Source organism: Hipposideros armiger, unplaced genomic scaffold, assembly GCF_001890085.2.
Source record: "Hipposideros armiger isolate ML-2016 unplaced genomic scaffold, ASM189008v1 scaffold_186, whole genome shotgun sequence".
In the NCBI taxonomy this organism is placed as follows: Eukaryota; Metazoa; Chordata; class Mammalia; order Chiroptera; family Hipposideridae; genus Hipposideros; species Hipposideros armiger.
The window spans coordinates 2,536,110-2,557,307 of NW_017731536.1; the positions used below are offsets into that span (position 1 = coordinate 2,536,110).

The following is a 21,198-nucleotide window of genomic DNA, read 5'->3' on the forward strand; positions in this document are numbered from 1 at the left end:
GGGGGTTGAGCAGGGAGTGCCATAGGGTCTCCTTCAAAGACCGGGATACTAGCTCAGGTCCCTCGACCCAACTAACTGAGTTCTCCAAATCCTAACCCCTCAGGGAGTTCTGGCTGTGGTATAACATTCCCCCACACACACCCCGCCGCCCCAGTTCAAATCCACCCCCTGTGGAACCATGGCAGTGACTTAAGCTCCCAGTGCCAGCCTCACAGGGCTGTTAAGACAATTTAATACAAAAGCAGCCAGGGATCAGGGCCCACCCAGCTTGAAGCTACATTCGAGGGTCTTACTCTTAGAAGAATATCTTCTCTTTGGGTTCTCCACCAATTGCTCAGAAAACGCTGACCACTCCTCCCCCGCTTTGCTCCCCACCCCGTGAGGGAACAGTTCTGAGCCATACCTACCCCTAATAAGCATTTACCATGTACAGGTTCTGTTGGAAGGGACCCCTCACAGTCCTATGAGGTTCATACTATTACCATCCTCAAGTTAAAAAGGGGAAATGAGGCGCACCTCACTTGCCAAAGAGCAGAACTTGGGCGTCAAGGCCAGAATACTGCTGGGTGTGACCTGTGGGTGGGCAGCCACCTCAGACCTCTAAAGCCACCAGTCCCCAAGGGTTCCTCTGCAAATGCTACAGGGGGAAAAAACAGGCGTCCTTCAGAACACACTTTGGAAATGCTATGCTTATTCTAGGGCTAAGTTTGGGGTCCAGCTTCCTCGTACCAAGAAGAGACTTCTCTACTAGCGAGCTGCTCTGTGCCCTTGGCCAAGTGGCTTGAGCTCTTTCTGAGTCTCAGTTTAACTTGTTCATGACTAAATATGAAGGGGGTTGGGGCAAAACAGCCCCACCGGCCCGCTTCTGGCTCTGACGGTTCTCTGGCTACACTCTGATTCACAAATGTGCCTAATCAGTAAGTATTAAACAATGCTGGTTCCATTTACTTTTACTGCCTTCTGGAGAGTAAGAAAATCACTTTGGGGAAGAAGGCATATTTTTGCATTTAATTTGCAACAATAAAACAAAATATCAAAAAGGCAAAGAGATTTGGGTCAGATTTTGCTGCCGTGTCTATGTCTAAACCAAAGAGTTATAAATGTGTGTTCTTTCTGTCTTGTCATTCATGGCCCTCAGGTAAAGGTCAGTCCCCAGGGGAGGGGTCTTCTTTCTCACAATCGCTCCAATGTGCGCCCAGGCTCGGCGCCCAGAAGTTTCTCACCCATTACCACCGTGCAAACTCTCCCGAGCTTACAGATTTGGCACATCCTGCTAGTCCAGAAGACTAATGCATGAGTGTGCCTTACAGACAAATTATGATGAGTAATCTGTTACTACAGCTAAAGTGTACTTCTGTGCTCCACAAATGGGCCCCACCTCCACCTTCCAAAGCCCCTTCAACGTCCAAGTCTGAGGCCCTCGGCCCAGGGGTCCCTCCTAAGAGCAGTATTTTGCCATCATAGAATATAATTGAGGGTAGAGCGGGGCAGGGGAGGGAAGCCACACAAATCAAAAGCTCCCATCTGTCTCGCCAGCCCGGCTGACGCGGCTTCCTGTGCCCCAGCCGTCAGCCATGCAAATTATAGCATGTACCCGGCCGCCTGCCTTTGGAGGAGGAGGCTAGCTCTGCCCGGCTCCAAGAGGCCTCAGAGGATGGGTGGGGACTCCAGTCCAGCCAATTCCATTCATAATATTTACAGTAAATGGGCCTCTCTGGCTGTTGTTTAGCATGCATCCAGCCTCATTAAAACTTCAAGTTTTAATGTCAAGACTTTTCCACTCCACGGTGGACCACAAAGTTCCCATCATTATTCCCCAAATAACTCAACAGCTCTCTCCAGAAAGGGGTTCACACACCTGCACACACAGACCCCCCCCCCCCCCGCTTTGCCAGACCTGAATGGCACCATCTGCTCACCAGCCTGCCCACTGGGTATGACCCTTGCTGCTCCCAGGGAGTCACAAGAGGTGGGGCCATCAGAAAACAGGAAGATGGTCAAGTGAAATCTCTAAACCCAACCACCCAGGTTTAGAGATTTCCCACCTGGACAGAGTCCAAAGATCTCCCCCAAATTCCACATGTGGATTCCCAACTGGGGATGTATGCACACTCCCATACATGGATCCAACAAAGGAACCTTTTCTTAAGCCACCAAAAGGTCCCTCACTTTCTGCTTTTTATTGACCACTTGGCAAGTATGTTGGCTATATGTTAAAGCTCAATAAGAATCTTATTAAAAATTGATGCACAATAAGCCAATTTCCCAAAGGACATAAACCCCAGAGGTATATAGGACAGTTTTGGCTGTTCTGGTTCTGCAGGTCTGGGGGCTCTGCAGCGAGCTGCCTCATTTTAATATAGCCCCGAGCTGCTCATTTTAATATAGCCCCGTGCACACCGACCTCCAGCCCCCTGGAAGGTAATTCCAGGATCCAGAAGCGAGCCCTGCCCTGCCCCCACCCCATTCCCTACACAGCTCCAACTCAACTCTAGTTTTTCTAGAGGGTAGGAAAACTGTCTGAAGATGTGGAAAAATACAGTGAGAAACAAAAGTCCTTTTCATCCCTCCCCTCCCCCAGCTCCCCTTGTTCCATAACAATTATGAAAACTGTGGATGGGATGGCATTTTGAACATTTACTGCATTCCGGCCAATAAATTCCAATGCAGGATCTGATGGAAAAGCCTCCTTCTCTGGCCTGGCTCCCCGGCTCCCCGCCCCCTGCTCACTCCCAGCCTTCATTCCCCCCCTTTCTTTACAACCCAACACCAGGGCCTGGCCAGGCCGGGGCCGCACTGTACTTACAGGGAAAAACAACAGTACGACAGACTGGAGACAGTGTGCAGACTGGAAAAGTTAATCATTACTTCTGTCTGCCTCCGTAATCTAATCTCTCCAGCTTTGACACACTCACTGTTCAGCCATCCCAGCCCTTTCACCCCCAGAGTACCCAAGACCTCCTGGGCCTGAGCCCGCCCCCCCTTCTCTCTCAGGCTCTCCCACCCCTACCCTCCCGTTAAGAGGCCAAGGGAACGAAAAGACGAGGAAGAGTTCCCCACCCTGGACTTCCATTACAAGGCCCCTGGAATCCAACACCAATAGCTGGCTGCTCTGCTCTGTGCCGTGTGCCCCACATTTCAGAAGACTCCGGGCCTCACATGAATGTGGGCTCCAATCTGGCTTGTATTACTGTGGCGAGCCAGGCCACCCCTCCCCCCCACACACGGGCAGACTTAGTCATCCCACCCCACCCCCACCCCTTTTCGTCTCTCACTCCCCCTGCCCCAGGGCTCACCCTCAAGCCCACCCAGTTGCACATGCAGGAATATGATGGGGCTGTGAGGACTCCCTAGGCCCATGTGATCAGTCTACGCAGACCCACAAGTCAAGATGGCACTGCCATATGGCAATGTCTCAAAAAACTCAACCCAGAATTACCACATGACCGAGCAGAGCCTGGTATATACCCAGAACAGTCTTGAAGAGATTATTTATACGTGTTCACAGCATTATTCACAACAGCCAAAAGGTGGAAACTCAACTGTCCATCAACGGAAAAATTGATAAACAGCATGAATATACATATACATCCGAAAGAAAAGGCAACTCTGACACAGGCTACGACTTGGACGAACGTTGAAGGCATTACACTAAGAGAAATAAGCCAGACACAAAATGTCAAATATTGTGTGATTCCACCTCTATAGGGTACCTGGAATAGTCAAATTCGTACCAAGTACAGTGGTGGCTGCCATGGGCTGCGGGAGGGGAGGCTGGGGGGACAGAGTTTCAGTTTGGGAAAATGAAAAGGTTCTGGAGATGAGTGGTGGTATTGGTTGCAAAACAAAGTGATGTGCTTAAAGCCACTGAATTGTAGACTTAAAAATGATTAGGATGGTAAATGTTATGCTATTTTACCATGGGGGGAATAAAAAAGGAAAAGGAAAGAGAAAAAAGCCCTGCCTCTCCCTAAAACTCCATTGTGAGGTCCCTTTAAACCGACTTTCCTGAGTAGAGGGGATTATACCATAAGGCAAAAGGCCCCCGGAAATGTATGCAAATGTTGGTAGTCATATGCATTTTTTCTGGAAAACGATTCCTCAGCTTTCACTCATTCTTGGAAGTTTGTAAGCCAAAAACAGGAAGAACTACAATCTCTTTATTCGCAAACGGATGAGGCCATTAGCTACCCCACTGCCTCAGCAACAGGGGGGCTAATTTCTAAATGCCCACCAATCCAAGAACCAAAGGTCACAGGATGTCAGAACCAAAAAAAGACTTGAGGAAACAAGGTCCAACCACTTATTGTGCCGATGAGAAAACTGAGGCCCAAGACACAAAAAAAGGCTCAAGCAAGGCCATGCAGCCAGCTGGTGGCTGAGGCCTGGAAAGCAGGCCAGCCACTGGGGACAGAAACCTGGAGGGCACTTTCCTGCCCATTGTAATTCTCTCCCAGCACCACCCTGGGACTGGGGCCTCCCGGAGGGCTAATAACCATCACTGAGATGGGGAGGCTTTTGAGTCTTTGCAGGCCCCCCCACTCCAGGCCTCTGCCCCAGGAAATATCCCCCAGCAGGATTTTAAGTGTGACCCCACTGAGTTGGCGGTGGGGCCCATCTAGTTTTAAGAACCGTCCTGTGCACCCAGGTCACAGGAAGAACTCAACTTGTGCCTTTTCCCTCTGGGTTACTGATTAATGACGGGGAGGGGCCGTGCTGGCTAAGAGGCTGCCCTGGGCTGGCCCAAGCGCTTTCTGAGCTGTGGCAGTTCTTCCTGACCCTTCCTAGCCTCCGAAGTTCTCTGAGCCTACTAGGGAAGAAGGTACTTCCAACGCCACTAGGTAACTGGAAGCAATGGAAGGTGGATGGGGCTAATAATTGAACCTCCAAGTGGAAAATGCAGATAGGGGAGAGTCTACTGAAAGCAGAATCGTATGCTGGCATCGTACTGTTTTTGTTCCTGTTGAGCGACCATCCCAAGTTAAAAAATAAAAAGGCAATCCAGAAATGAGCAAACACGAGAGCCACCAACAGTCCCTGGCCTGGCTAATCTGAGCTGTCTTCTGTCTGAAAAGAAAACTCCCAACTTTGCAAGATGAAATTGGAGTTGAAATCGGTTCTGCCCTGGATCGAACCTCAGGCCAAACCAGCGCTAGCAGCCAGAAGAGGCCAGTGGGGCTCCACAGAAGTACAAGATTAATTAAATTAGTGAACTCCGAGAACGGAGCCATCCGTTGGCCTCCCGGGAATGGAGGGAAGGAGGGAGGGAGGCAGGATGAGCGCGAAAATGAAACACCTTGGTAACTGCGTATTAGATGACTTGGTGCAAACCCAACTTGCAGGCGGACCAGGGCCTCACCCGGGCTGGCACTGCAGAAATGCCCTTGACCATCAGATTTTAAGTTAAAAAGCATAGGTGCATCCCCAGTCGGTCTTCATGAGAATCAAGCCCACCGGAGTTATGAAAGTCAAACTCCTGGGCTTTGAAGACATCCCACCTTTCCTGTTGCTGTCAAGATATTAAATCCTATCATTCCAGATGTCCCCTCACCTCTCTGGCTGCAGTCCCATGGAAGAACCAGTGCTTGGCTGGTCACCTCTACTTGCCCCCAGGTACTACCAGGGTCTGGATTATAACCTACCTTCTGCTATCTCACAATGGGGGATGGGGGCGCCTGGAACCAGAACTGCAGGAGACAGACCTCTGTTTATCCACAAGCTTTGTTTTATCTCAACTCACAACCGACCACACAACCAAAGCAGAGCAAAACGGATGACAGAAGCACTGTGCCTACCCAGCATGCTTAGTCTGTCACTCCTGTGCCATCCCTGCACCCCTGCCATTGTCTTACAACACCTCACCCCATGGCCTGCCTCTGAGCTCATGAGACCTGGTTGCTTCTGTCCTGAGCCTCCTGCCTGACTCCAGACGGAACAGCTCTTGTCCAAAAGCCCCTCCGCCTCTTTGACCCAACAGCCCCTTCAAACAAGCCATTACATCTACTGCCTTCATTCTATCGAGGCCCAAGAAATGCAGCCTCCATGCCTCAAAACCCTGGCACATAGTAGGTGCTCCCATAAATAAACCACAAGAACACCCTGGACTCATCCACCTTTATACCTGGCAAAGGGAGGCATGTGTGAACTCACCTGGGAGGGCAGCGTGCCTTCCAGGCAGGGGTCAGTCACAAAGGCCCAGGACCTGTCCAGGGCTCCCCGTGGAGGCGGCAAGAGAGAAGCCGTCCTCAGCGACTTCCCAGACAGCTGCGGCGGCTCCCGAGAGATGTTTCCAAGCCAGGCGCCGGCCCGGCAACCTCTGTGGGCACACCACCTGCCCACAGCATTCTGCCTTGGCGTCCTGCTCTGTTTGGACAAGTTACCCTCACAGACTGTTCAACAATGCTTTTACACACCCCAGGGCTCTTGTAGTGTTATGAAAACAAAACACAGCACGCTAAGGAAAAAAGCTGGGGGGAGGGGGGGCACAGGGGTGAGTGGGGAGCAAGCAAGCCACACACATGGCTTTCCTTCTGGTCTCCGTCCTAAAGATGGCTCCTTGGCCGCACAGGTCGGGGCATTGTCCCATGTCATTAGAACAATGACAGGGTCAAAGAGGGGACTTAAGACACCCAGGGATGAGTAAGTGGAAACTGTTTTTGCACCCAGGTCAATACCACCTTCTCCACACCACTGTGGGGATGTGGCAAGCCCTCTTTCTGGGGAGAGCCTCTGGGTGACTGACTGGTGGGCCACATGACTCCCTTCCCTCGGGGCAGAGCTCAGCTACTGGGCACAGCTGTGCCAGGGGTGCTGGTGCCTGTTTCCTCTCCACTCCTCACCAGTGCCCTAGAAACAGACAGTCTCAGAAGTTAAGAAGACTTTCGCGGGGGGGGGGGGGGGGGGGGGGGGGGGGCGCACAGGGGACAAACTTCAGTGGCTTGAAAATAAAGGGAGCCCTAAATTCCAACCTGCCACATGCCAGGCACCTCCATTAGGGGAAGACAATGCTGGGGTGACAAGACTGAGGGCATAAGTAAATTCCTACCTACCCCCCCTACCAAAAAAAAAATGTAAGTTGTTTTTTTTTGTTTTGTTTTGTTTTTGCAAGTTAAAACTGAGCTAATGACACTGGGTGGGGCTCAGTGTGGAGGGCTGCGCAGCCAAACCAAACCAAAATTCGCTTGCAGCCAAGAGCTGCCTGGCCCCACCATTTGGGGAAGGAAGCTGAAAAAAAAGTCATGAAAGATTCTTTAGTAAACCGGGAAATAAGGCTGCCGTTAACATTTCAACTGGAGGTGACCCTTCTGGTAAAATATTTTTTTAAATAATAAAAATAACATAAAGTTCTCAAACAGCCTCTTTCTTAAAGAAAATGGCCTAAAAGTTCTCGTGGGAGTGGAAGGGAAGAAGGTTGGGGGGGAAGAGACCAAAACAGGGCTGGTCTCCTCTCAGCCACTACCTTTCACGAACAGCTTTTTTTCTGGAGTTCTTCTCATAAAAGGAATGATGCAATTTCCTGTCTTGTCCCAATATTTCCTGTTCACTTACAAGGTGAAAGTTATCACCCTGTTTCAAACAACTGTCCTACGCTCTATAGCAAGTTCCTTTTTACATCCAGGGCCCCGTCCCTATCACAAAATCTTCCCGTCTTAGAATATAAATGCCATCGTTTTCTACATCTTTAAAGAGTTGGCTTAATAAAAAGCCTCGTTCTCTTTATGGCAGATCTTGAATCTCACAATCATAGCTTCCCCAGGAACTGGGCTAGGGCCCAGATTCCCAAGAAGACTGGGAGGAGTGGAGGGGCCATAAGCAGCCGAGCCCCCCAAATGAGCCAACATGTTTTGGTAAGAGTTGCCACAACCAGGTGAAGGTTGCTTTCTTGGTGTGTTAGCCACTAAATTCAGAACTGTGCCTCAGCAGTTAATAATATCTTCCCGCTGAAAATAGCCCAGAGAGGAAGCCTCTCTGTGACAGTAGGCACGCCGCCAGACTCTGGGCTAGCCATTCAATACTGAGCGAGAAAGATGGTAGGGCCAGTGGTGACCTCCCAGTGGCCGCGCTGTACAGTATCCTTTCACAAGGCTCCCACACAGGGAGGGCTCCCAGGCGAGTCACCCGCCTCCTCGGCAGCCGTAGAACCTCGGTGAGGTGTCACATTGACCAGAAGCTCCAGCAGCAGGGCCGAAAGAGGAGTCCCAATGACCCAGGGGGAGGTCGGGAGGACCCCAGACTCTGGGAGACAGCCCCCTGCACCGCGCGCACAGGGCACCAATACACCGGCTTCCCCTGCAGAAAGGTCAGGCACAGAAAACAAACCACAGGGAAGTTTCCTGCCTCTCAGTTCTGCAACCCGCATAGAAAAGGGAAGGTCGAAAAAAATCAACATTGAGATGCACCTGCTTCCTCAGGTAAACTGTGTCAGACAGCCGGCTCACCACTGTGCCCCAACACCCCAGGAGACCTCAGAGGTGCTATGGAAACAAGTGTCTATGGACAGTGGATCCCAGGCACGTAACAGAAGTCTCTTGGTTTTTATTCTCCGGAGTCAGTTCTTGACTGATTATCCAAATATCTGCATGTATTTCAAAGCTACCACAGGTCACTACTTCTTAACACTGTAGTAAAATACGTGTAACATAAAATTTACCATGAGTGACATTGAGTGCATTCACAGAGCGGTGCAACCATCACCACTGTCTACTTCCAGAACATTTTTACCAGCCCAAAAGGAAACCCTGTCCCATGGGTCACTTTTACAATGTCATTCACAACGGCAAAACCAAGTGGAGGAAGGTGCAGAGTTAATGCACCTTGTCAGGTTCCTAAGATCAAGCAAAAGTCTTATAAGAGAAGAGGCTCAATGAGCAAGATACTTAAATTCTTCACTATGGGAGTGTAAATAGTAGTCGCCCCCCCTTATCCATGGGGCATCCGTTCCAAGACTCCCAGTGGAGGCTCGACACCATGCATAGTACCAAACCCTATATATAGTGTGTTTCTTCCTATACACACATCTTTGATGAAGTTTAACTTATAATTAGGCACTGTGAGAGATGAACAATTAAAACAACATAGTATCATAAAAGTTATGTGGATGTGGTCTCTCAAAATCACTCATACTATACTCATCCTTCTTCTTGTGATGGTGTGAGATAATAAAATGCCTTGTAAGTTGAGAACTTTCACCTTTTCATTTAAAGGAAGCACTTTATGGCTTCTCTGTGGCATATCCAAATGGCCAACATCACTACTCTGGTGCTTTGGGGTCATTTATTAAGTAAAATAAGTGTGACTTGAACACAAGCACCATGACAGTCAGTCTGATAACCCAGACGGCTGCTAGGGGGCGTACACAGCGAGGATGTGCTGGACACAGGGCTGACTGACATTCTGGGCAGGAAACAGCAGGATGGTGCGAGATTTCATCAGAAGGGTGCACAATTTAAAAATTATGAATTGTTGGGGCTGGGCGAGTGGCTCAGTTGGTTAAGAGCTTGCTCAAGAGTGTGAGCTCTGAGCAACAGGGTCACAGGTTCGATTCCCAGCCTGAGCTGAGCTGCCAATAGCTGCCAACAGGTGGCAGGATGGCTCAGCTAAAAAAAAATTAAAATAAATAAAAATTATGAATTATTTCTGACATTCTCTCTTTAATATTTTCAGTCTGTGGTCTACTGTGAATAACTGAAACCACAGTTAAGGGGTGAGGAGTGGGAGTACTGTACAGAATCGCAGAAAACCTGCACAGCCACAAAGAGAAGCCACCAAAGAAACTCCTCGCAGGAACACAGACCCCTGTACCCTCTCCACCAGGGGTTCCCCAACTTGTGTGCACCTTTTAATCACTTGGGCAGCTTCAAAACTACTGATATGGGGACCAGCCTCCTCCCCACACACACAACAGACGTGATTCAGAAAATCCAATAAATTCTAATGTGCTGGCAAGTCTGGGACCATCACCCTGTGCCTTTTTTGTCACACCAGGTTGAGACACCTGCTTTGAAGGTGCTGCTCCAGCTTCTAAGCCTAGAACTGAAGTGAACCAATGGCAGCATGGCAATTACGGCACTGCAGAAGCGAGAGTATAGCACGGTAGCAACAATAAAGATGCAAAGGGAAGACAAACTTCATCTTGAATCCTGCGGCATTTCCTCCCTTTTCACTGCACCACCAACTCCTGCGTTTGTCATTGAGGTCCCATAGGTCTGAAAGTCCACCCAGCTACAGCCAGGCTCTGCTAAGAAAAGGCCCGAGGTGGGGGAGGGGTTAGACTGTAGCCTGTGTGCTAGACTGTAGACAAAAGCTACATACACTAGAACCTGGCCCTCACCTGTCCCTCTCCCCCTCTCCTCGCTGGCCACCCTGTTGTTGTTGTGCCTCAAGGACAGGAGGCATGAGACAGCAGCCCATCTAGTCTGGCCGGAAGGACAGCCCAAATCTGCCCCAGACTTTGAATGCTGTCGCCCTGCATTTAACCCCTGCCTGACTACCTCCTTCTTTCCAGAACAAAGGGGGCTTTATCAGTGAGCCCTTCTCCAGAGGTGAGGGGATGACCTTGAGCATTGCAGATGAGACAGCCAACAGGCTGAGCTGCTGTCCAGGATTGGTCTTCCCCGGAGTGGGTGTGCACGGGGTGTGCTGGCCCTAGGTCTGAGCCATTATGCCGGCATTTAGGGCGCTATGGATTGGGGTCCCTAGAGATCCAGGCTGTCACTTCTCAAAGGCCTCGGGGGATAGGGGAGTGGGTAGGTAAGGGTCACGCATCCTGGTGCGTCTGACTCATCCCTCAAAGCCCATGCTCTTGGCCACTTGTATGAGCTCTATCCATCCCCCACCCGCCAATGGCATTAGAGAGCTCAGTGAAACCTCAAGCTGCTTGTTCCCAGGCAGGGGAAGGAGACACCAAAGACACAGCCACAGGAACCCAGGCCCAGATTCCCAGTTTGCCATCACCATCTTAAGCCAAACAATAAATAATTGTTCACATGCAGCTGAATTAAGTTCCCTAGAAAACAGGATGGAACTACCTTTCCTAAGCTACTTGGTTTGAGCCCAGGTTGACTGTGGACTGAGCAAGGGCTGCATTTTCAGGTTGTATAGGTATTTTTGAAGGCTCGCCTCTGAGGCTACCATGCATGGCAGGAAGGGAGAGGGGGAGAGAATTGTTCCTGGAGTGGCTGCTGACCTAAGTACACTATCACCCAGACTAATGGACTTACATGGACCTTAGCAGGGGAGTTAGTCTTCTCTGGGTTGGTGGGACAGGTCTCTCCAAAAAGCATGACTTTGCACAGCCAAGAGATGGGGTTCCCTCAACCCCACTCCCAAAGATGTTATCAGTACTTATGTCTCCACTGCTTCCCAACTCCCTCCTTTAAATCCAAGGTGACACCTCTGTGAAAGTTGAAATAGCTCTAAGTGGCTGCTGGCTTCCACTCTCTGCCCTAACCAGCAAGATCCATGTGGCTGAGGCCCAGCCAGCTCCCAAGCCTTAATACATAAAAGAAGGGCAACTAACCTAGAACTTGCAAGTGAGATCTTTCTTTCAACCCCTCCAAACCAGGACAGCGGACAAGCTAAATGAAAGACACCCCCCGCCCCTCCCCTGAAACCCCAGATGAAAGCTGCAAAGATGACAGCTCCTAACACATGCTTTTAATTACCAGTGATACAGCGAAAGCTCTGGGAGCAAATCCTTTCTATTTCTACCACCAAGCTGAACCTAGAAGTTTCCCATCTATGTCGAACCTCCCCAAGGCGGGTCCTTCCTAGGCCAAGACACATTCCAGCAGCAAGGACCCTTCTGGAATCCTAGCCTTTCGAAAGGCACCATACCCAGAGAGCTTAACTCAGGCTGAAAGTTACAATTCAAAACCAATCTGCAAACACTCCCCTGCCCCCAAAGTGCATATCCTCATGGAGAAGCTGCCCTGCTATCCACCAACCCCACTATCCCCGAGCCTGCCTGTGGGCATCTGCCTGCTCCTGTTGTCTGAAAGGGACCATCTATCTGTACGTCTGCAGCACGAGCGAGCGTGCGCGCACACGTGTGCGCACACACACACACACACACACACACACACAACCATGCACCAAGCAATCCATCTGTCTCGGAGAGCCGGCTGTCAGAAATTAAAGTACAATCTCCTGGAACCAAGTCACAGCCTTCTAAAAATGTGCCATTTTCCCAGACTGAGTTAACTTGCAGGGGTGGGGTATGTTCACTGTTAGTCCCGGAGGCCTAGGCCTGTCACCGGCCAGCCCCACGCTGCAAGGCTGGAATTCCAACCTGCAGCCAGCGGGCCTGCTCCCAGGGTTCCTACCGCCCACTCCCCTTCCTCGCAGGAAAGGGAAGGGCCAGCCTTGGAGTCACCCCTGCATTTCAGGAGGGGGCATGCCTTTGAGCACACCCCCACCCCCACCGCTGAGGCCCCACATTTTCACATTCGGCTGTTTTTTCTTTCCCTTCTTCCTGTGCCAAGAGAATCAAGCTCTGGCTGCCGCTGCCGACCTGCCTCCCACCCTACACTGAGCCCCATTCATTAAGCCCGCTCTCGGCCAGGGCAGGACAGGAAGGCACACAGGCCTGTGAAAGAGACACTCAGAGAGGTTATTTCAAGGGGGAGAAGGGGGCAAATCCTTGTGGGCGCTTTCACCACTCCCCACCTTGATGCTCACTTGCCCCCCCTCCACTTCCCCAAAGCAGGCTTCCACCCTCCTCCAGCCTCTGCGAGCCCCTTCCCCTACCAATGGCCTCATCCTCTGCAAAGCAGACACGCCCAGGCCACCCCCCCATGGAAAGATCAACTTCTTGGAAAGGAGGAGGTTTGGGCTTTCTCCATTTACAAAACCCTCTGCCCTGGACCTGGGCCACTACAATCATCTTTTAGGGGGGCATTCTTGCTGCAAAGGGTGTAACCCTGGGTTTTCTCCATGCCCATCGCCTCCCCTCCAGATACCCCCGCACCAATTGGCACCAACCCAAAACACAGTCTCTTCAATCTCCCCCCACGGTACATTATTAATAAACTGCTCCAACCCTGAACTGAAAGAAGAAACAGCTCAAACTTTGAAGCCTTGGGAATTAGTAAATCAAGAGCTAAAATTCAAAACAAATGCTCTTTCATGTGGATGTGGAGGCCCCCCCCCTTTTTTTTCTTTTTTGCAGTTTTGTTAAACCGCGGGATCTCTTCAGAGGCAAGCACTCCTTCCAAGCAGTTCCTCATTAATCTAAATGGTTACAATTACCTGGGGGGGGGGGGGGTTAAAAATTTTTTTACCCCCCCTCCCCATTTCTTTCTAGGCCTGGAAAAATAAAAGCTTTTGGACCCGCAAGCCCACCCATCTCAGAAGGGACTGCATGGGTCACACTGTGTAGTGGGGTCACCCTGTTTGGCTAGCCCGGCAAGGAGGCCTTCAGCCTGGTGGCTCAGCCTGATGTCGTCATTTCCTCCAGCAGAGGAGACAGACAAGATGTTATCAATAAGACAAACCTTGCGAACAGCCCCCTTTCAAAAGCTACCACTTCCCTTGCTTATTTCATGTGGTTCAGAGGGAACTGGGGCGCCTCCCTGCACACTCGGGATTTAAAAAATAAAACCATCTAACAACATCCTGAGTGTGTTCTTTTGCCCAGACCCTTTCCTCTCCTTGGCCTTCCTTCTTTCAGGAACTCTCTCAGCCTTCGAAAGCAGAAAAGAGGCAGCTCGCATGTTGCTACAGGTCCTCGTCCTCCAGCGCTCGGCTCTGCTCTGGTCCACTCCCATCCCCGTGCTCCAAGCCCCCTCCCCTCTCTGGATTCCCTCTTTTTCCAGTTCTCATTAGGAGCTTTGAGTAAACAATACCCTCTGTCTCAGATAACACTCAGAGTATATACTGCACAGAAATGAAAACAAACAAAGGTCTCCCTAAAGACAGTCTCAGCAAGCTCAATTCCTGAAGAAGAGAGCCAGAGAGGGAACTGACCGGGATGAACCTGAGCCTGAGTGACGCTGGCCAATCAGCCACCCCCCAAAAGAAGGTGCACAACAGCCCCCCAAAGACAATTTTACAGCTTCCATCTGAGCTGCCATGATCCTATACCAATGTCCCAAAGGCAAGAAATGACAACTGCCCAGAACTCTGCTGAAATTTCTTCACCGCCCCCACCCTGCCAGGTTACTTCCCTCTTGCTTTAGCTAGTGCTTAGAAAATCCAGTGATACGTACTTGGATAGGGAAAAACAAGAGGTGGAAACAGAATATATTTTGAAAAAAATGAAAATGCCTCCTGTTTACATTGCTAATGAGTTTTCCCAAGTTTGTCACTCTCTTCTCAAGTCCAAGGTACCCAATGCCCCTCATCCGATCCCATAACCCTCCAGCACCAAGGAAAACCTGGGTAGCGGTGTTAGCGCCTACTGTCTGCAGTGCACAGACTCTGTCACTCTTGTCCCCAGATGTACACTACAGCATCCTGCACTAAGCTGGGTGGGAATTAGGACCTGGAAAAGCATCAAGGACATCTAATCTGAACGTCCATCCTACACTTAGGATCTGTCTTCAGCAGGTTCCTGAAAGGTATATCCATCCCCTTCAAGGCACCCAATGAACCAAGAGCAAAAGAAAAAAAATTTAAAAAGCTGAAACCTATTAACTAATGACACCAAATGGAAGCCACTCAAGTCAGGAGCTGCTTAACCACCACCACAAAACAGCACACCACCAGTCCCAAGGTGAACCCCATTTCCGCATCTATGGAGTAGGCCCCGTGTCCTGATATGTAAGGGACTTCAGCTGAAAGGGCCCAGAGTCACACCAAGGAGGATGCATCCAGTTTAAGGCACAGAAAGGTGAGCATTCATTCCAGACCAGCTGGGGTGACAGAAGGCCGCCCCCATTCCTCCAGGAGTAATTTCACGAGGTCTTGAAATTGCCAGAAAAATCCGAGCAAGGCTCTTACCTGAAAGCCCCCCAGGGGCCAGATAATTCGTTCCCCCTGTTTCAGCGGAGGAAGGCACAGCATCGGGACAGTCTGCTGTGGATTTGAAAAAGAGACGAGAAAGAAATAAATACATAAAAAACACCAAGATTAATTTTTAAGCACATTCTAAACACCATTAAAGAGAAACCACACATTCCAAACGGCTGACTCCCAGCCACGAGGCTGATTATGAATGGGCTGCTCAGGTCTTGCTGCCCATCATCAGACAGACCACAGCACCTTGTCACTCGTCTGGGCTCCAGGCGGCCAGTTAATCATTAGTCAAGTCAGGGTCGATCACAGACTGGCTGGAATTTCTTTTTTATTGCAAGTCCCCCATTGAGGAAACCAGGTAGTTCCCAAGGTCAAAGGATGCCCAGGTTCTGACTCTCAACCCTGGCTGCTGTCTCCCCGCCATCTCTCCCCCCAAAAAAACCTAAGAGCAGAGCCTCTTTGCTTGGATCCAGTAGCCTCTCTACCTCTCATGGCCCTCACCTTTTAAGACAGATGTCCCAGCTTTTTAGGACTTTCTCAGGGCAGGTGTTGGGCTAAAGGGACTTCTTTTCCTTTCTAATTGACGTATGTTAAGTAAAGGGAAGCATACGTATCTTAAGTACAACTCAATGGATTGTACTCACCTATACACCTATATAGAGCCACCACCACCACATCAAGACAGAGCATTCTCGGCAAGGCTCCCAGCTGGAGGGTAAATGTTCTACCTGCTTCCAGACCTAGTCCAAACTCTCCATACTCTGGAAACCTTCCCGGGCAACCCCAAACCTGCAAAGGGCTCCCTGCCCTCAGTTCCTATAAAATCTTCCTGGCACCCAGCACTTGGGAATTTCCTTCTGCTGTCTTTACCTGATCCTTCACCTTCACATCCTGTCTGTCCTAACTATACTATAAGCTTGTCTTCATCATTGGTCACCAGCAGGTACTCAGCCCAGCGACCTAAATGTTAATGAGGCTAATGACAGATCTGAGAAATAAACAAACTGGACAACCTCCCTCCAAACAATTAACACAAAAAATAATGCCCACGAACCACAACTAATTAGTCCCAGGAAACAAAAACACACAAGATCTGTAAGCTTATCTGCACCTGGCCAATGCCAGACCTATGGAAATCCACAGAGAAAGGCTGGCTCAGGCGAGAAGCTTTCTGCAGCAAACGCACCAGGTGGATGGTGCAAATTTCAGTCCCCCACTCCAGGTCCCTTAGCAGGATGTCCCTGGGGTGTGCATTACCAACTGTCCACTGGAACCACTTGGCCAATAGGAAGCCAAGGAAAAGAGCAGCCCAGAAGCTGGTAGCCCGTGGGAACCCTTTAGTAGCCTAGCAGCTGCCTCCAATCCCTGATAAAGGGAGATGGGGGGCTGGGCTTGGTCTACACATAGCCCCAAACCACCTCTGGGTTTCTACTGCCTGTCTCCCCAAACTCTCTCTCTCTGTAATCCCTCTCTGGCAGTCATTCTCTCTTAGGCTGGAAGAACAACTTTTCAAGAACTCTCCTAAACAGGAGAGGGGGTTGGGGGGGGGGGCAGTCATAGCAGGCAGGGAAGAAAGAAAAGACTGTATGTATGATGTCATTTTATCAGCATAAAGTATAATTCCTAACAGGAATATACAGTTTTACAGGATACACTTAATCAAATGGAAAACAATAGTGGAGACAGGAAATGGAGTTGCTTGTTAAATGGTGTGTACCCTGCACTTTCTAAACTACTTTGATGGCCTTTACCATGTGTCGCGAGATAGGCTGCTACTTACTCCCGAAGGGAAGACACCCCCACATTAAAGATGACTTATCCATGGCCACTCCCCCCACCCAGCTTTGGCTGGCTGAATCCCAGGGCAAGGTGTTTCAAAGGAAGGGCCCGGCATCTCAGGGCAGAGCTGGGACCACATTCAGGGTGTCGGCCTGTCTCAGATCAAAGGTAAGGCAGCTCAGCACTGGCAACCACAAGCGTTTTTATGAAATGGTGCTCTGCCCTTCTGTAGCGCCTTTGATCTCAGGAGGGATTTACAAACATTAATTAGGCCTACCACCCTTGTGAAGTAGCAAAGTATACCTGTTCGACTGGCACCAAGGTAAACTGAGGCGTCATTGACTAGCCCAAGGGGCCACCCAGTGAGCTGGGCCATACCCAAGAGTTCAGTGCCTGTCCCACAGCGCTGCCTCCCTAGGCCATCAGAGTCCTTACTCTCTTCCCTGCAGGTAGCTGGGTCGAGACAGTCTTCTGTACTATCCAGACTGGCCTAGAGCTACTGCCAGGCTTATAAAGAAAGGTCAAAGAGGTCACACCTCCATCACACCCACAGAAAAGCTCCACCAAGATAGATCTCCACAGTCAGGGTCTCGGCTTCTGCCTGTGTTGCCCACTCCCCAGAGCCCAGGCTGGCACACACTCAGAAGCTCGAGGCCATTCCTGGCTCCTATCCCCTGCTAAACGTTACCAAGCACCCAGGAAGTGCTGGGTGTTGTGGGAGACGCAGTCCCCTCTCCCAGCAGCAAGACAGTCCTAGAAGAAGACACAAGTGTGGGGAACAGCCAAGAAATGAACTGTTGAGAGGGGTACAAGGTGAGGGAGCTGGGACCCCATTTCCCTCACCCAAGAGAATGGTTCTCAGAGAGCCAGAGTAGTCTTGTCAACTTAGTTCTGGGCTTCCTTTTAAATACTGTCTGGGACAGAGGAGCCAGTGCCACCACTGCCACCAGCAGTATACTACCCCAAGTGACCCAGCTCTGCCCCCCCAATCCACAACCCTGCTCACAGAAGACCAATCCACTGCATTGGAATTATCACATTTTAAGGCATGCAGAATGAATGAATAAAAAGTGAGTGAATGAATCACCTAATTTAACTCTTTGATCACCTAGATTTATGAAGAGGTCTGAACAAGTTAAGAGTAGCCTGAGTTAAGAGATACAGGGAGGCGAGATGCCCAGACTTCTCAGCTAGGCTTTGGAGGCTCCATCTGCCGATGAGCACTGGCCACCTGGGTCCCCGGCCTAAGCAAGCAAGTACAGTGCACCCAGCAACAACCCCCCACCCCCAACCAAGCCATTCTTCAGACCTTTCAGACCATCGGATACAGAGGACAAAAGGAGCTGAGCCAACAGAGCAATCCCCCCACCTCCCACTCCACAAAGTGAGATCTAATTTCAAATAGCATGCTCTTAATTCCTTGTGCGAAGGGGGGGGGGGAAGCAGGGGGTGTTCCTGATTTCAGATTGCCACAAGGCAGGCCACAGTCTCCCTACTTTTAGGTTCAGCCATATCTAATGCTTCTTCCCAGAAGATCCTGCTGGCTTGGGACCACCTAGCACCCAGGTCTACAAAGGTGAGGCCCTCACACAGGCTGCAGTGGAATGGCTTGAACTATAGCAAAATGGAGCTCCTGGTTTGGCTTTTAGCCCTTACCTCCCTCCAAAGGCTGCAGGGCCCCGCCCCCTCCCCACTGCCTCTTCCCAAGCTGGAGACTTCACAGAAAGGACTCCCTTAGGTGTACAACTGGTTAAGATCTTAACAGTTGTTCATTGTAAAACCTTATGCCTAGTTCTCACCTAGTAACCCAAGACCAAAAATTCAACCCAGGGCTTAGAAACTTAATAAGAATGTAAGTGGATGGTCTAAATTCCCCAGCCAAATACTCTCCTCCCACATATAAGGTGAGTAAAAAAACTTGGGGCAGCATCCCATCTGTGTATCTGACCTCAAAGCCCCTAGCTAGCCACAGCAGCCTGCCTCAGACTTGGGGGGTGGAGAGGGCTCTCCAGCCTCAGACCTTCCCTGTGTCAGGACAGTTCAGTTCCTCCCCTGGGGGCTTCCCCATGACCACCCTCAGGCCTTGAACATCTTAGCCTTTTTTCATTCCTTTTTTTTTTTTTTGCTTTGTTTTAAACAAAGCATTTGGGTGAGTAACCAGCTGTTTGAGTTTCCGATTGGCAGGTTAATCACTTCCTATTGGCTCATCTAGAGAACTTCTCTCCCCCTTGGAAATGGCACATTCCTGTCTTTGTGGCTTCTCTGTTTACACACATTTTGCTACCTAATGTCAACACTTGCTAATGAATAAATATATCACTCCACTCTCTGAAAATGAGGTCCTGGCCTGGCAGAACGACTGCTTAAATCGGGTGAAAAGATATTTATCCCAGTATCTTTGCAGGAAACCCAAGAGAAGGTAACCCTTTCCCTTCTATGTATGGTTTTAGGTTTCTGGGAACATTTACCCACAGTGCTTGTCTTTACCCCCAGGGCCAAGGTGACTAGTCTGTCTTTCTCTCTCTTTTAAGGAAAACCTCCAAATTTGAAGACTACAGAAGGAAAAAACAAAAACAGGACACAGACGGCCCCTTGAAAAAGAACTAACTTCTTGAAAGAATTCTTAAAGTCAAAAACCTAGTCAAGTTGCTCTTTGAGAAAACAGAGCTTGGTAGTTTCAGTTAACGTTTGTTACAAACAGAGAGCTGGTTATCTCCTCATTAATGACCATTTATCTAGTGTTTTGTAAATCGAAAGCAAAATATCACATGCTTTGCAGGCCACTTATTAGACCGGCACCAGGCAAGCAGCAACGCCTTCCCAACTTGAGGGAGCAGTGGAGTCCCGGGAGGGCTGTGGGCTTTGGTTACACCGTTCATTAAAGTATTTAATTTATGACAACACCCCAGCAGAACTTTTAATTAGTGGGGGGAAAGCCCAACAGCCAAAACTCAGGAGGCAGAAGGACCTGTAGAATTCCAAGAGCTAAATGAGGCCCAACCCTTCACTTCTCCCAGAAGCTTGGCAAAATACAAAGTCACAAACATTGCATTTTTCAGGCACCAGCCTACAGGGCACACAGTTTCAAAGTTACAATCCCTACTTTTCAGCTAATGAACCTCCCACTGTAAGAAGGGGCTGCGGGACACAGGAGCCATCATCCCTGTTGTCACCCCCAAACCCCCGTTTTGCTGACCCTCCCCCCCTCCTCACCCCACCCCCAGCACTGTTAGTTCCATAGGGTGAGCCCCTGCACTGCCAGCCAGTCGAATGCAGACAACCGCAACAGGACTGGTGCCAGTCTCACATGAGCTTTTGCCCTGGCCCTGTGCCATCCGGTGACAAAGCAACAGGCGGGCAGAGCTATGCTAAAAACTTTTATAGCACCTACCAAGAATTCTGAGAAAACCCGGGAGGAGTGCTGACTTGCAGGGGACCAGGGCAGAGGTGTTGCCTTTATTTCTTATATTTTCTAATCTCTTCCTCCAAGCCAAAGTCTTCTCTGCACCTTTTAAAACTGCTTTCCCTTCAATCGAATTATATCCATTCTTCCCACTGACTCTTCTGGCACTCAAAGTCTCCAAATTTTCCCGTCAACCTGTCTTATTTGGTTCCCCAGACACTTCTGTGTGGATCAAATTCCACGTGTTAGAACTCAGCCAACTTAGGTCATAGCGCGCAACTATATGAAAAAAGGAACAAATTGCAAAATATACCTAGATAATGTTTTTGAGGGGAAAAAAATGTGTATACTATAATCTCCATCCACAACAAGAACAGAAAAATCTACCAAACTTCTAACAGAAAAAACCTATAATCACCTCCGCGCAAACCCAGCGCCTCCCCAAGCCGCTGCCTGGACATAAAAACCCGCGTTCGAGAGGCTCCGTTTCTAACTTAAGAGAGGAAGGATATTTTTTAAATTATCTACTCACCAGTTGGTTTGAGAAAATCCATCGGGTATCTGGAGTAAGGAGGAGGGGGAGACTCTGGAATTAAAAAAGTAAGAGAAAATAAAGGCCGAGCCATGAGAAAGAGAGATAGAAACTTATGATAACAGAGGCATTCTTTTAGCCCAACTGTTTGTCTTAGCTGTGGGGTTTGGAGGCAGGGCCGCGAGGCGGTGATTGCCTTGATATTTAGCTGTCAGATAAACAAAAGAGGCCGCCTGGCGCCAGCCTCGGCGCTCCGCTCCTCCACGTCTGCGGCCGCCGCCGCCGCCGCGCTCAGTCTGACCGGCAGGAAACGACCCGCTCCGCCGCGACTCAGCCAGGCCGCGCACTTCACAGTTCCCAGAGCCGGGGTCGACAGAGGCCCCCCTCCCCGCCCCCGTCCCCGAACTTCGGCCTCTGCATCCACCGCCCTCCGCGTTGAGAGGGGTACAAGGTGAGGGAGCTGGGACCCCATTTCCCTCACCCAAGAGAATGGTTCTCAGAGAGCCAGAGTAGTCTTGTCAACTTAGTT

The 21,198-nt window shown here is 50.0% G+C and overlaps 1 protein-coding gene across 1 annotated transcript in view; it reads right to left on the reverse strand.

Annotated features, from left to right (window-relative positions):
* The window catches only part of SMAD7 (SMAD family member 7), a 31,575-nt gene that overhangs the window by 7,300 nt on the left and 3,077 nt on the right, over nucleotides 1-21,198 (reverse strand). Inside the window, exons 2-3 of the mRNA XM_019652763.1 lie at nucleotides 20,670-20,723; nucleotides 14,941-15,015 (exon numbers count right to left, since the gene is read on the reverse strand). Coding sequence (XP_019508308.1) covers nucleotides 14,941-15,015; nucleotides 20,670-20,723 — 129 coding nt within the window. The remainder of the gene's footprint in view (nucleotides 1-14,940; nucleotides 15,016-20,669; nucleotides 20,724-21,198) is intronic.